The following is a 15,282-nucleotide window of genomic DNA, read 5'->3' on the forward strand; positions in this document are numbered from 1 at the left end:
CAATGTGTACATAGCAGAAAATAAATTCACAATGGATTAGACTTAATGGAATAAAAGTGAATTGAAGCCACATCAGATTAGTCTTTTCTCTCTAACAAACTTTAATTTTTGAGTAATTTTACGTCCTAATTATATTCTCAATACTTAGTTCCCTTTGTTTTTTCTCCAAAAGTTTCTCCTTTCCTGATGTTTTGATACATTATAGGCTTTACCACTTGCTTTAGTTTCTTATTCTGGGTTCACAGAGAAGCCGATGCTGAGCCAAGAATTTATGTGCAAGCACTTTATTGGAAGGAGCAAGGAATATGGAATGTGGGTAAGAGAGAGAGGAGAAGTGACACATAGAAGAAAATATATCTGTTAATTTTATATTAAGTCAGCTTCCACAGGGAATGAGAGAGTTTTCATCTTGTGGGGAAATTCTGGAAAATGCTACAAAATACAAACCTCAGAAATATCCTAGCCAATGAGTGAAAGACATGATAAACCCCATAACTCTCCATCAAGGGCTGTCTTTGTTGGGGCATAATGCTACAAAATACAAACCTCAGAAATATCCTAGCCAATGAGTGAAAGACATGATAAACCCCGTAACTCTCCATCAAGGGCTGTCTTTGTTGGGGCATATTTTTTGCCACAACTATTGGGCAAAGTTGGTGCTGGCATTTGGCAGTCATGCGGTGGACATGTAGGGAGGATCCCAGGTAATGTGGAGAAATGTGGACAGCATCTACCACTCCATCCTTCACTGAACACTCAATTCTATCAACATTCTTCTTAGATGAGCTAAGTTCTGAATGCATTCTACATGTGTGTAAATACCATTCTTGATGACACCTCCAGAGAGTCCCAGAAAAAGAAATTAAACCATGTGAAAGAATAACTCTTATTCTATTGTATTGATCATCACATGTTTTAGGATCTTAGAGGGTGCATCTTAAAGTTGCATATATGAGAAATAAAAGTCAAGTAAAAGAAGGAAAGAGAGGAAGGAAGGAAAGGGGGAATGATCACAAGGAATGAAGCTACATCTCAGGTTTCCTAGGCAGCATATTGCTATGAATATAATCATGGAAATCTAGATTCTTATTTTGAAGTTGAAAATCACATCACTGTTCATATAAAAAGTAGAATAGAAACTCTGTGTCAGCCAGCCAGGTTATAATCTAACTCAGTTTCACTCTTTTCTTTTGAGAAGTCAGGTGAATGAGGGGAAATGTCTTCAGGACACATTTTCAAGGTGACGTAAAGTCAAACATGTGAAGGAACAAAGAGGCACAGTTCTGATATGGTAAACACTTTGGTATGATCATGCATGATTTCATTCCATTTCTTGTGGGGAAAACAAGCACACAAATAAATGAAGGTGAAGTACCTCATTGTTTTAGAGGATAGTTTTGGGGGCAACCACAGCAGCACAATAGGACGGGTAGTTTAAGCCTAAAGTTGGAAATCTTAAGAATGACTACAAGAAAGCTAGACAAACATGGAATTTTATGGACAGCATATAGAGAAGACAATTGAGAAAGTTCTTTGGAGGAATTTGCTGAGGAGAGACTAATACAAAAACAAATAAAAGAGAATTGATGGGAGCTTTGGGGAATGGATAAATCAAACATGTCTATGAGAAGGGAAGGAGACAGATTCAAGTTCACATTTCCCTTTGCAGGCCCCAATGTCCACTTGGTTCTGAGGCAAGTGGCCCATCATGGACATGAAGCTGCTCTGCTGAGCTTTCGCAGGGCTCCCTTCACATCCTTGTTCCTCAGGCTGTAGATGAAGGGGTTCAGCATGGGGGTGACCACAGTGTACATCACTGAGGCAACCGAGCTTCTCTGGGAAGAATGGGTCACAGCAGATGTGAGGTAGACCCCCAGGCTTGTGCCATAGAACAAAGAGACCACAGAGAGATGAGACCCACAAGTAGAAAATGCTTTATACTTGCCCTCAGTGGAGGTCATCCTCATTAAGGAGGAGACAATCTGCGAGTAAGAGAAGAGGATCCCAGTGAGAGGAAACATGCACAACAGGGCAGTGGCAACATACAAGCAGATGTTATTGATGAGGGTGTCAGAACAGGCCACCTTGAGAATCTGAGCCAGTTCACAGAAGAAATGTGGAAGTTCCGTGTCTGGACAGAAAGTCAACTGCCCTACCAGTAGAATATGAATCAGGGAAACCAAGAAAATGGTGAGCCAACAAATCAGAACCAGGAGGACACAGAGTCGTGGGTTCATGATGACAGAGTAGTGCAAGGGGTGGCAGATGGCCACATACCTGTCATAAGCCATCACCGTCAAGAGGAAATCATCCATTCCAGCAAAAACCATAAAAAAATACACCTGAGTGATGCATCCTATATAGGAAATATCTTTGCTGTGTGCCTGGATGTTCAGCAGCATCTTGGGGATGGTGGTGGAGGTGAAACAGATGTCAACAAGGGACAGGTTGGAGAGGAAGAAGTACATAGGGGTGTGGAGATGGGGGTCAAAGAGGATAGCCAGGATAATGAGCAGGTTTCCCAGCACAGTGACCAGGTACATGGACAGGAACAAGCCAAAGAGGAGAGGCTGTAGTTCTGGATCTTCTGAGAGGCCCAGAAGGAGGAACACTGATACTTCTGTCTTGTTTCCTGCTCCCATGTAGCTGGTGTGTTTGCTGGAGAAGGAGACAAAAGCAACCTTCAATGAACAGCCAGCTGGCACTTCCTAGTATTTACCTTTGATCCCATTTTGCATGGACATCATTTACCCTTCATTAGTCCTTCCAATGCCAGTGATCCACTCATTGAAGTGGTAGCCCATTTCCATTCTAAATGTGCATAATAATTGAGACTATCTTTGACTTGGTGGAAATCTTTCTCTTTTTATCTGCTACTTACTGGTTCTAATTCTTCTATTCAAATCTGTGGATATAAACTGGTTTCTTCCTTGAGATGATCTTCCAAAATAATTGAAGACATTTAAGATCTTTGATAACTTTCTTTATTCTGATAACCCTATCCTAATGATTAAGATAGGTTTTCAACTCAAACAACATTCACTCTGCAACCTGGTATGTCCTACTAATGTCATAGTTAACTCTCAAAATGGCTTTTCTCCCCTAAAAATGTGTTTAGTGTTATTGCCTTTTTATAATAATGATTCAAAATGCTTTTGTGCACAGTACCATGTCAATAAATAACTATTTTCATTAATGTATTCCTTTTATGGCAATCACTTTTTGGTAAATAACTGTCCCCAAATACAGTATTATGGAACTGTCATTTAGAAAAAGGGATCTCGAGTCAGACTTTCTGGAATAAAACATTTGGTCTACCAACTTACTCTCTGTGTGACCCTGACAAAGTTGATAATCTCTTGTCGCTGCAGATATCTCAGCTCTATTATGGGAGTAGTAAATATTCCCTGCATTGCAAGTCTGGGGAGTGAATTGAATGAGATGACATATGTAATGTTTCTAGTGTGGTTCTTGTGACATACAGAGGACATTTGACAAATGTGGGCTTCTGTTCTTACCGTTACAAAAGCGTTGTCTTGTATGGCTATCATTTATCAATATTCTACTTAAACTGTGGCAGACACCAAAGATGGAATTCTGATCATCATAAACACACAGGTATGTCACCTGTTTTGACTACCATGTAGCGCTTCTAGTTAATGAAGCCCCTATGCTTTCCTCTTTCTGATACCATCTGCCAAGTGGATTCTTCCAAGAAAGAAGAAAAAGCCTATGGACTACGTAAATAAGAAGAGGGGAAAATCACAAATCATTAAAATGAAATACAAAGCATGCGTGAGAGTGTATACTGTATGTTCATGCTCACAAGTGGGAGTGTATAACATTAAAAATCAGAACAGTTAATTGCAAAAAAGATTGATTTGATAAAAAATATTTAAAGCTTCTATAAATCAAACCATCCTAAAATTTGAAAGGAAAATTTAAGATGTGAAAATAAATGCCTACATCTCAATAATAGAAAAAGTTTTTATGTTATTAATGTCTATAGAATGCTAATTAATTAAAAAGAAAACAGAACCACTGAGGACCAGTTTAGCTTAGGATGGTGGGTATAAAAGACTTCTCTGAAATATGAATATTTGAGCTGCTAGAGGAAGAATGGGTAATTAACTAAGAGAAACAAGGAGAGGGGACACATTTGGGGCAGAAAGAATAGAATTTGCAGTTTCCGCAAGTTGGGTGAGCTTGGTAATGGAAGGGATTTAAGAGGCCAGTGAGATGCAGAGCAGACAGTGAGGTTCATGAGGGACAGAGTGTGTGAGGAGCACATGGAGAGCTTCCTGTACAATTCCTTAATGTGCCTATCATGTTAGTAATTATATATATATATATATATATATAATTACATATATAATGTATATCTATTGATATCTAGATATATAATATATTTTTTGTGGGCTAGAAATGGAGGCTGTTTTTGCTCACCATTGTTTTCCCAGGGTCTTACATAGTGTCTGCACATAGTAGTTGTTCAACACATGCAAATGTTAGATGTATAATAAAGACTGAGACCAAAAGCGTCAACTAGAATGCAAAAAAGGGAATCTTCAAGCTCATCATATACCTGAATGTGAACACAAAATAGAATAGTAAGGTTAAACACAATGCATTCATACCTACTTAAAAGAGTAGGATATCATGAACAAGTCATACCTATTCTAGGAATGGAAAGATGTTTGATGCTAGGATGTTTGCAAAAACAGCTTACCACAAATAAAGGGAAATGAAGAGGAATCATAACCATAATCACAATAGAAAATGGATTTGAGAAAATGCAGCAGCCAGGTGCCTGGTTGGCTCAGGTGGTTAGGTGATTGCCTTCAGCTCAGATCATGATCCCGGAGTGGAGTCCCAGAATGGAGTCTTGCATTGACTCCCTGGTCAGTAGGGATTCTGTTCTCCCTCTGATGCTACCCCCTCTTATGCACTCTCTCTCTCTAAAATAATAAATAAAATTATTTTAAAATGGTGGGGGTATTGGGTGGCTTAGTTGTTAGGCGTCTGCCTTTGGCTCAGGTCATGATCCCAGGGTCCTGGGATTGGCCCCTGCATGGGTCTCACTGCTTAGTGGGAAGCCTGTTTCTCCCTTTCCCACTCCCCCTGCTTGTATTCCCTCTCTTGCTGTCTCTCTCTCTCTCTGTCAAATAAATAAATAAAATCTTAAAAAAAAAAAAAAAAGGAAAATGTAGTAGCCATTCCTGTATTTAGTTTCCAGGATAGAGCTTCTCATTAAGGAGGAAACTAAGAACAATTTTTTTCTTTCTTTTATTTTTTTGAAGATTTTATTTATTTATTTATTTGTCAGAGAGAAAGAGAGAGAGAGAAAGCGAGTGAGCGCATGCACAAGCAGGCAGAGTGGCAGTCAGAGGCAGAGAGAGAAGTAGGCTCCCTGCCAAGCAAGGAGTCTGATGCGAGACTCCATCTCAGGATCCTGGGGTCATGACTGCAGCCGAAGGCAGCAGCTTAAATGACTGAGCCACCCAGGCATCCCAGAACAATTTCTTAACGCAGTGAGGAATAGCTGTTGAAAATTGCAGCCAATGGAATACTCTACATTAAAATACTGAAATATTGGGGCACCTGGGTGGCTCAGTGGGTTATGCCGCTGCCTTTGGCTCAGGTCATGATCTCAGGGTCCTGGGATCAAGTCCCGCATCAGGCTCTCTGCTCAGCAGGGAGCCTGCTTCCTCCTCTCTCTCTCTCTGCCTGCCTCTCTGCCTACTTGTGATCTATCTCTATCAAATAAATAAATAAAATCTTAAAATAAATACTGAAATATTTGTGTTAAATTCATGAAAAGGACAAGGCAGTCCATTCCAAATTTAATCATTCAACATTCTCATGAACATTTAAAGAGATTGATGAGAAAAGGAAATTAGCCTGTCAAATGCCAGAAATAATGACATCATTTATAGATATATAGTGGATACAAAAGGAAAACAATATAATATAGAACTATTAAGTGCTTTCAGTAAGTCAGGGGATATAATAGAAAAATCCAGTCAGAGGAGGAACAAAATAGTCAATACCCTGTGTTTAATAGATCTTCAGTGAGTAGTTAATGACTAAATAGTGGGACAGACAGTTGAACAGGAGTCTACAATTCATGTGTAAGAATAGAGAAGAGGAGGACACTCACTGGAAAATAACTTACCGGAGAGAGGATCTAGACTCTGAAAGAGAGAAAAGGAAACTTAGCAAGAGCTATAAAAGACTGACTTAAGTAGCATGTAAAGCAACTTCTAAATATAGTGACTTCAGTTTTGTTGACTAACTAAATATGGGACTGTTTCATTATTTTACAGATAAAGCCCAGTGCCCACCTTCTTAACCCTTTCCCTCGTACTCCTCCAGCTCTGACTGGGAAGCAATGATCCTACCCTCTCTGAGGGTCATCAATGAAGCTTTCACTTCTCTATAGTCTATCTTGGAGAAGCCTTTTTGGGTTTTTCCCTAGGCTGACAACAGAGAATTATAGGAAAGGGGCAGCAGGGATCTGTTATTATCCAAAGGTTAAGTTCTTAGAGCTCCTCATTAAGTAAATTGCTCTACTGGTGTACTTCTCCCTGCATTCCCTTAGGATAGAAAGATGAAAGAATGGGGAAATGTCAGATAATGCTATTTCTGTGTAGACAGCAGCTGACCAAGATGAAGATACTTTCTTCAAGGGTAAAGTCTTTTCTCTTTGTTTGACTTCAATGAAAGGTTTCTCCCAAGGAATGTTTAACTCCTATGAGAACCAAACCCAGGAGTGAATGTTCCATGATGTTCATCTCTTCAGAAGTTTTTGAAGATTTCAAAGATCGCTTGGTGTCTGCAGTGTCATGGGGGTAAAGAAGTTCTTCCTGAAGAAAAGCAGAGTGGTTAATAGTTTTTGTTCTGTCAAAAGGACTAACCAAATGAGGAATGAAAGTATCCCTTGACATTTGCTGGTGACATGGAGGCTAGGGAGGGCTCCATTTTTCATCTCTAGCATGAGGGAGAGGGTCATAAACAATCCAGGTAGAGTGGGTTGATGAATGGATGATATACAGATGCCACTATAAACCATCTATAAATTTTGTCAGGGAAGGTGAGGATAGAGGTAAAACATGGTATGGGAAATCATGGAGTATGGATGGGTAACAAAATTTTTGTTTAATGTAAAATAAGGGAACACGTATCATTTTAAAGAGTGTGATCATATTTACTGCAGACATTTGAGTACACAACACATACTGACTACACAATTCACAGGATGCATGTACAATCTAAATCAATGGCAATCATAAGGTGCTGTATCACTGATATGTAGGATATGTAGGTCTGGAAATCAAGGCTTGTTAGTAGAAGCAGCCCTCTCTAATGTCATGCCCAGTGAACTGAGTGGGCAGTATTTGCTTCAGGTCTCCTCAACTCTGGCCTCAGCAGCTTTAGAACTCTTGATGCCTACAAGGGTAGCACTTGCAAAGACATGGAAAAAATTCCCATAGAACTTCAAGTTATGCAATTGCCTGGTACTTGAGGTCCCTCATGGCAGAAAGAGGAGTCACCAGAGTTAATTGACCCTAGTCATGAATGTTATTGTTTGAGCATGACATTGGCACACACTGGTATCCTATTATGTTCAGTCCATGGGTGGGAGCAGCCAGCAGCATCCTCAGAACAAAGAGTGTTGGTTACAGATGGCTCTCAGGCATTTATGCTCCCACAGCAAGAGATTCGAGTGGTGTGATCTTGGGTAAGTGAGTCAGCTTCCTTTAGGTGAGGGCAATTCTCTTGAGAGGGCTAAAGGCTAGGAGCTGTCAGAAGGCCTCACTCCCTGAATCTGGAGAATAACCCCATAATTCTGAAGGGAGAAGTTGGCAACCCAGCCCCAGTTTACTGTCCACTCCATCATCATTTGGATAGTGACCCACAGCCATGTGTAAAGGGTCCATGAGAGTTTATTTGTGATACATGATCATCAGGATTTGGGAAGAACTGTCTTTAGGAAGTGGGAGCCACACTGAGAAATTAAGGATCTTGAGTAAGGCTGAACCAAGCATAATGTCTTTCTGACCTGCTCCTTTGTAACCCAATTTTTTCCCACTAAGGCCATTAAAACAGACCATGAGATCAACCCGTGCTGCTAGTGGAAATTATTTGTGGGGTACTTCACAGGCACATCAAACTGAACCTTTCCAACAACAAACTCAATTTTTTCCCTCCCTCTCTCCTTTATTTCTTAATAGGGATGAGATTGGGGGCGCTTGGATGGCTTTTTGGTTAAGCTATTAAGCATATGCCTTGGCTCAGGTCAAGTTCCATCCCAGGGAGACTGCTTCTCTCTATCCCTCCACACCTCTCTCCCAACTCATGCTCTCTCTCTCTCAAATAAATAAGTAAAATCTTTTTAAAAATTTTAAAAATAAGGATGAGATAGGTAATTTGCATGGTCTATCTTTTCAAAACTTTTAAAAAAAATTTATTTATTTATTTTCAGCATAACAGTATTCATTATTTTTTCACCACACCCAGTGCTCCATGCAATCCCTGCCCTCTATAATACCCACCACCTGGTACCCCAATCTCCCACCCACCTTGCCACTTCAAACCCCTCAGATTGTTTTTCAGAGTCCATGGTCTCTCATAGTTCACCTCCCCTTCCAATTCCCCCCCAACTCCCTTCTCCTCTCTAAGTCCCCATGTCCATACTGCCTAGAGCAATCTATACTTTTAATGCCATTCTGATCAAAACTCCACCGGTATTCTTCAAAGAGCTGGAGCAAATAATCCAAAAATTTGTATGGAATCAGAAGAGACCCTGATTCACTAAGGAAATGTTGAAAAACAAAAATAAAACGGGGTAATCACGTTACCTGATTTCAAGTTTTACTACAAAGCTGTGATCACCAAGACAGCATGGTCCTGGCATAAAAACAGACACATAGACCAGTGGAACAGAGTAGAGAGCGCAGATATGGACCCTCAACTCTGTGGGCAAAAAATCTTTGACAAAACAGTAAAAAATATACAGTGGAAAAAAGACAGTCTCTTCAATAAATGGTGCTGGGAAAACTGGGCAGCTATATGTAGAAGAATGAAACTCGACCATTCTTTTACACTGTACGCAAAGATAAACTCAAAATGGATAAAAGACCTCAACATGAGTCAGGAATCCATCAGAATCCTAGAGGAGAACATAGGCAGTAATCTCTTCGATATCAGCCACAGCAACTTCTTTCAAGATATGTCTCCAACGGTAAAGGAAACAAAAGCGAAGATGAACTTTTGGGACTTCATAAAAATCAAAAGCTTCTGCACAGCAAAGGAAACAGTCAACAAAACAAAGAGGTAACCCACAGAATGGTAGAAGATATTTGCAAATGACAGGACAGACAAAAGGTTGATATCCAGGATCTATAATGAACTCCTCAAACTCAACACACACAAAACAGACAAGCATATCAAAAAATGGGCAGAAGATATGAACAGACACTTCTCCAATAAAGACATACAAATGTCTATGAGACATATGAAAAAATGTTCATCATCACTAGGCATCAGGGAGATTCAAATTAAAACCACACTGAGATATCACCTTACACGAGTTAGAATGGCCCAAATTAACAAGACGGGAAACAACATGTGTTGGAGGGGATGTGGAGAAAGGGGAACCCTCTTACACTGTTGGTGGGAATGCAAGTTGGTGCAGCCTCTTTGGAGAACAGTGTGGAGATTCCTCAAGAAATTAAAAATAGAACTTCCCTATGACCCTGCCATTGCACTCCTGGGTATTTACCCCCAAGATACAGATGTAGTGAAAAGAAGGGCCATCTGTACCCCAATGTTTATAGCAGCAATGGCCATGGTCACCAAACTGTGGAAAGAACCAAGATGCCCTTCAACAGACCAATGGATAAGGAAGATGTCGTCCATATACACTATGGACTATTATGCCTCCATCAGAAAGGATGAATACCCAACTTTTGTAGCAACATGGACGGGACTGGAAGAGATTATGCTGAGTGAAATAAGTCAAGCAGATAGAGTCAATTATCATATGGTCTTCAAAACTTTTTAATAGAAAACTTTCAAAACTTTTGAATTTGAAACATGAACCTATTCCTAAGACAAATAATTACTATTTTCAAGAAGGATAAGTCTCAAATTGCTAACATCACAACATTACCTTAGGCAAAGCCTGGTGTAGATGCAATTTGTGAATAAAAATAAGGAGGCTTTATTTAAAACAATTTTGATAAATAGGAAAGTGGACAAATTGGAGTTCATAGAAAGGATATGGGTAATTTGGGAAATTGTATCATAAAATGGATGGATTATACAAATTCTTTCATCTACTTGAAGAGTGATGTCTTAGTTTGGGCTGTTACAACAAAATATCATAAACTGGGTGGCTTTAACAACAAAAAATATTCCTCACAGTTCTGGAGGCTAGAAGTCTGAGATTGTCCCAGGACAATCAAGTTGTGGTGAAAGCTCTTTTCTGGGTTGCACATGGCTGACTTCTCATTGTATCCACACATGGCAGAGAGAAGAAACAAATTCTCTTGTGCTTCTCATAAGAATATTAATTCTATTCATGAAGGCTTTATCTTTATGGCTATCTAATCCTAATTATCTTCCAAGACTCCACCTCCTAATATCATCACTTTGGGGGTTAGGGTTTCAATGTTTGAATTTTGAGGGAACAGAAACTTTCAATCCATAGTAAGCACTAATGGGGAAATGAGCTTCCATTGAGGATGCGAATGGCTGCTACAAAAGGGGAATGGCATAATTTCATTCTTTCTTATAGATGAGTAATATTCCATTGTATATATAGATGACATCTTTGTACATTCATCTATTGATGGGCCCTTGCATTCCTTCCATATCTTGGGTATTGTAAATAAATCTGGAATAAACATAGGGGTACACATATCTTTTTGAATCAGTGTTTTTTTTTTTTTTTTTAATTTCTTTGGGTAAATACCCAGCAGTGAAATTACTAAATCATATGGTAATTATATTACTGAGCCATAAAAAAATAATGAAATATTGTCATTAAAACAACAGTGAAAGATCTAGAGGGTATAATGCTAAGTGAAATCAGAGAAAGACAAATACCATATAATTTCACTCATATGTGGAGTTCAAGAAACAGAGCTAATAAGGGAAAAAAAGAGACAAAAACCCAGACTCTGAAATATAGATAACAAGCTGGTGGTTGTCAGAGGGAAGATGGGAGGGATATGGGTGAAATAGGGGAGGGGATTAAGAGTACATTCATTGTAATGAGCATTTAGTGATGTATAGAATTTTTGAATCATTCTATTATACACCTGAGATTAATATAACACTGTATGTTAATTATGCTGGAATTTTAAAAAACTGATTTTTTTAATGAAATAAAGAAAAAGATTAGTGGCACATTTGTTCTGAGAGAACTGGAGTATATTTTAAGTTCTATAATGTACTTGCAGAATGACTCATCTATCTTCCCCCAAACAGTCTTTGGTATTAGTTGGTCCATTACAGGGAATTCAGTCTTGCTTAAGAAAATCCATCCTCTCATTTTTTTTTAAATATAATTTTTTATTTTTTATAAACATATATTTTTATCCCCAGGGGTACAGGTCTGTGAATCACCAGGTTTACACACTTCACAGCACTCACCAAAACACATACCCTCCCCAATGTCCATAATCCCACCCCCTTCTCCCAAACCCCCTCCCCCCAGCAACCCTCAGTTTGTTTTGTGAGATTAAGAGTCACTTATGGTTTGTCTCCCTCCCAATCCCATCTTGTTTCATTTATTCTTCTCGTATCCACTTAAGCCCCCATGTTGCATCACCACTTCCTCATATCAGGGAGATCATATGATAGTTGTCTTTCTCCACTTGACTTATTTCGCTAGAACTGCCCTATGACCCAGCAATTGCACTATTGGGCATTTACCCTAAAGATACAAACGTAGTGATCCAAAGGGGCACGTGTACTCGAATGTTTATAGCAGCAATGTCCACAATAGCCAAACTATGGAAAGAACCTAGATGTCCATCAACAGATGAATGGATCAAGAAGATGTGGTATATATACACAATGGAATACTATGCAGCCATCAAAAGAAATGAAATCTTGCCATTTGCGACAACATGGATGGAACTAGAGCGTATCATGCTTAGCGAAATAAGTCAAGCGGAGAAAGACAACCATCCTCTCATTTAAAAATTTTACGAAATGGGGGCACCTGGGTGGCTCAGTGGGTTAAATTCTCTGCCTTTGGCTCAGGTCATGGTCCCAGGGGATTGAACCCCGCATTGGGCTTCCTGCTGGGTGCGGAGGCTGCTTCCTCCTCTCTCTCTCTACCTGCCTACTTGTGATCTCTGTCTGTCAAATAAATAAATAAAAATATTTAAAAAAATTTTTAAGAAGTGAAATGGATGACATGGATTTCTTTCCCACTTCTATGAGTCTATAAACCTCTTAGTCTGCATTTATTTAAAAAACATGGTTCAAATCTGGTTTCATTCATTTAACAAATATTTGAGTGCCTACCATGTGGTATGGACTCACTGTGTATAGTCAGATCGAAGTTGGCTAAAAACAGATCATACAATGACTATGTTGTGTAAGAGGTGGCAGATAGCCACAAACTGGTCATAGTGATTAGGGAGCAGTACGCTGGCTGAGGACAAAGTAAAAGCTGGCGCCTTGCACCCCCTCTTCACCCGCTCCCCTCCATATGTGTAGCATTCCTCAGGCACCCCTGACTGCCATAAAAAGATAAATAGTTAACTTGCAGGGATCACAATCCTGCAGAACAGGAATCTCCCTTGCTCTACAGATGTCCTAGAGACCTAAACCGGGAGGTTACCTTATCAATAGCACAAATTTCCAGAGGCAAATAACTTTCGGTTCCTGAAACCCTAATGTCTCCCTCCCACCATAAACTGGAGGAGACTGAGGTAGAAGGGAATGTAAATGACAGCAGGATCATAATACCCCACCAAGAATCTCCCAATTATCTTGATGTTAATGCCTGACCTAAAGACGACATTGATCAAGCCATAAGGGCAAGGACTCCCCCCCGGCACCTTGTAGGCCCTCCCTAACATGTGAAAACTCTGTTGAAACCTCCCATCCCTTCACCACCTCCCCCCAACCGCGGGGTATATAACATGCCTACCCTCACAACCCGGGGCAGCAGCTCTTCCTGTCCCCGTGCTTTAATAAACCACCATTTTGCACCAACGACGTCTTAAGAATTCTTTCTTTAGTCGTCGGCTCTGAACCTCCTCACCCCACTGAACCTGACTTAGGTTCTGGGACTTCATCATGAGGTCATGGTGGTCTGGAGGAAGATGTCCAAATACACAAACACTATGAAAAGATACATCTGAGTGATACAGCTTGCAAACATAACAGCTTTGTTCTCTGTATGGATGTTCACCAGCATTTCTGGAACCATGGTGGAATTGAAACAAATATCAGAAAGACAGGTGAAAGAGGATGAAGTTCATGGGTGAGTGGAGGTCATAGCCAGAGCTGATGGCAAGAATGACAAATAGGTTTTCAAGGATTGTGACCAGGGATATGGACAAGAATAGTCTGAAGAAGAGAATCCCAAGAAGAAAATTCTTGGGAAAAAAAAAAACTGTTTGGTTTTCTGCTCCCATTTAGTTGATGATTCTGCCAAGAAACAGACAAAGCAATGCTAATTGAATAATTAGCATTACTTTAATTAATTAAATGTTCCTTTTGTTATTTACTTACTTACTTTTTTTAAAAAAGATTTTATTTTTAAGCCATCTCTTCACCCAGTGTGGGGCTTGAACTTACAACCCAGAGATCAAGGATCTCACGCTCCACTGTCTGAGCCAGGCAGATGCCTCCTGTTATTTTATTTCTAAACAGCTAGCTAATTGGGAGTGCGAAAACCATAATAAAATGGAAACTGTGCTTGACAGTTCTATTCCAGTGCGGGAAATTTGATGGCGATCATGTTTGTCCTCACAATGGGAGTTCTTCTCTCCCTATGTATGATCTCATAGTTCACGTTTCCCTCTAAAAAATATCCCGTTAGAGTCTGAGCTACATGTTCTTTGCCAATCAAAATACTTAAATAGCAATTGTAAAGGGCTTGCTAAGTGTCTGATGGCACCCTCAGTCAAAGACTTGCTCTATCAGATATGAATATAAAAACACATAACAGTGTCAATAAAACCTACTAACAAAACCCATAGTAAACACCATGGTCTTTAACATTATTCATTTACTATGAACAGCACCCCCTTACATGTGTTATCATTTTTATTTTAGAGATGAGTAACCGATGTAGAGAGAAGCTGACCGGCTTGCAAATGGCAGAGCTGGAATTGGACCAGATGCCTGATTTCAGAATAGGTAGAAAATTCAGTTTGAGAATTTGAAAATTAAAAGGTGACTTTGTAAGTCAGTGGGAAAGAGAGGACGCACATAAAGTGTGAGAACAGATTTGTGTTTTCATTTGGAAAGAATAGATTTCTACCACTCACTGAACAGAAATATATCATTGGTAGAGTACATTTTAGAAATGAAAAGACAAATCTGAACTCTAGGAAAGAACTGTTGAAAAATTTGTTTGTTATAATACATGGACAAAGATATTAACAGTATGATGCAAAATCCCAATCCAAATCATGTCCTATCAGAGATATGACATATAATACTGGAAAGAGATTGTCAATTATGACACTAAAGAAATGAGATTTTATATGCTAAAAACCCTATTCAAATTACCATTTTGGGAACTAGACTAATATTCTTGAGGGGTCCAGTTAGACAATGTGATATCTCCTACAGTCCTCTAGGTGGTTAATGCCAGTCTTATTTTAAGTTATACAGGACTCCAAGGCTACCATAGAAAGTATTACTTCTTCAGAGGAACTTACCTTCCATTGAAAGAGCATTTCTGGGAGCACCTGGGTTGTTCAGTCAGTTAAGTATCTTACTCTTGATTTTAGCTCAGGTCATGATCTTGAGCTGTGAGATTGACCCCTGCATTGGGCTAATGTGCTGGGCATGGAGTCTGTTTAAAGCTGTCTCTTTCGCTCTCCCTCGTCCCTCCCCACAACTCTCTCTTTAAAAAAAAAAAGAGAGATGGGGCGCCTGGGTGGCTCAGTGGGTTAAGCCGCTGCCTTCGGCTCAGGTCATGATCTCAGAGTCCTGGGATCGAGTCCCGCATCGGGCTCTCTGCTCAGCGGAGAGCCTGCTTCCCTTTCTCTCTCTCTGCCTGCATCTCCATCTACTTGTGAT

The 15,282-nt window shown here is 39.7% G+C and overlaps 1 protein-coding gene across 1 annotated transcript; it reads right to left on the reverse strand.

Moving 5' to 3' along the window:
• Positions 1-1,706: 1,706 nt before the first annotated feature.
• LOC123393259 (olfactory receptor 7D4-like) lies at positions 1,707-2,642 on the reverse strand. Its single transcript, XM_045084714.1, has one exon. It carries the CDS (start codon positions 2,640-2,642, stop codon positions 1,707-1,709), a length of 936 nt encoding a protein of 311 aa, XP_044940649.1.
• Positions 2,643-15,282: the final 12,640 nt, after the last annotated feature.

This window comes from Mustela putorius, unplaced genomic scaffold (assembly GCF_011764305.1).
Source record: "Mustela putorius furo isolate JIRA1106 unplaced genomic scaffold, ASM1176430v1.1 tig00000095_pilon_pilon_pilon, whole genome shotgun sequence".
In the NCBI taxonomy this organism is placed as follows: domain Eukaryota; kingdom Metazoa; phylum Chordata; class Mammalia; order Carnivora; family Mustelidae; genus Mustela; species Mustela putorius.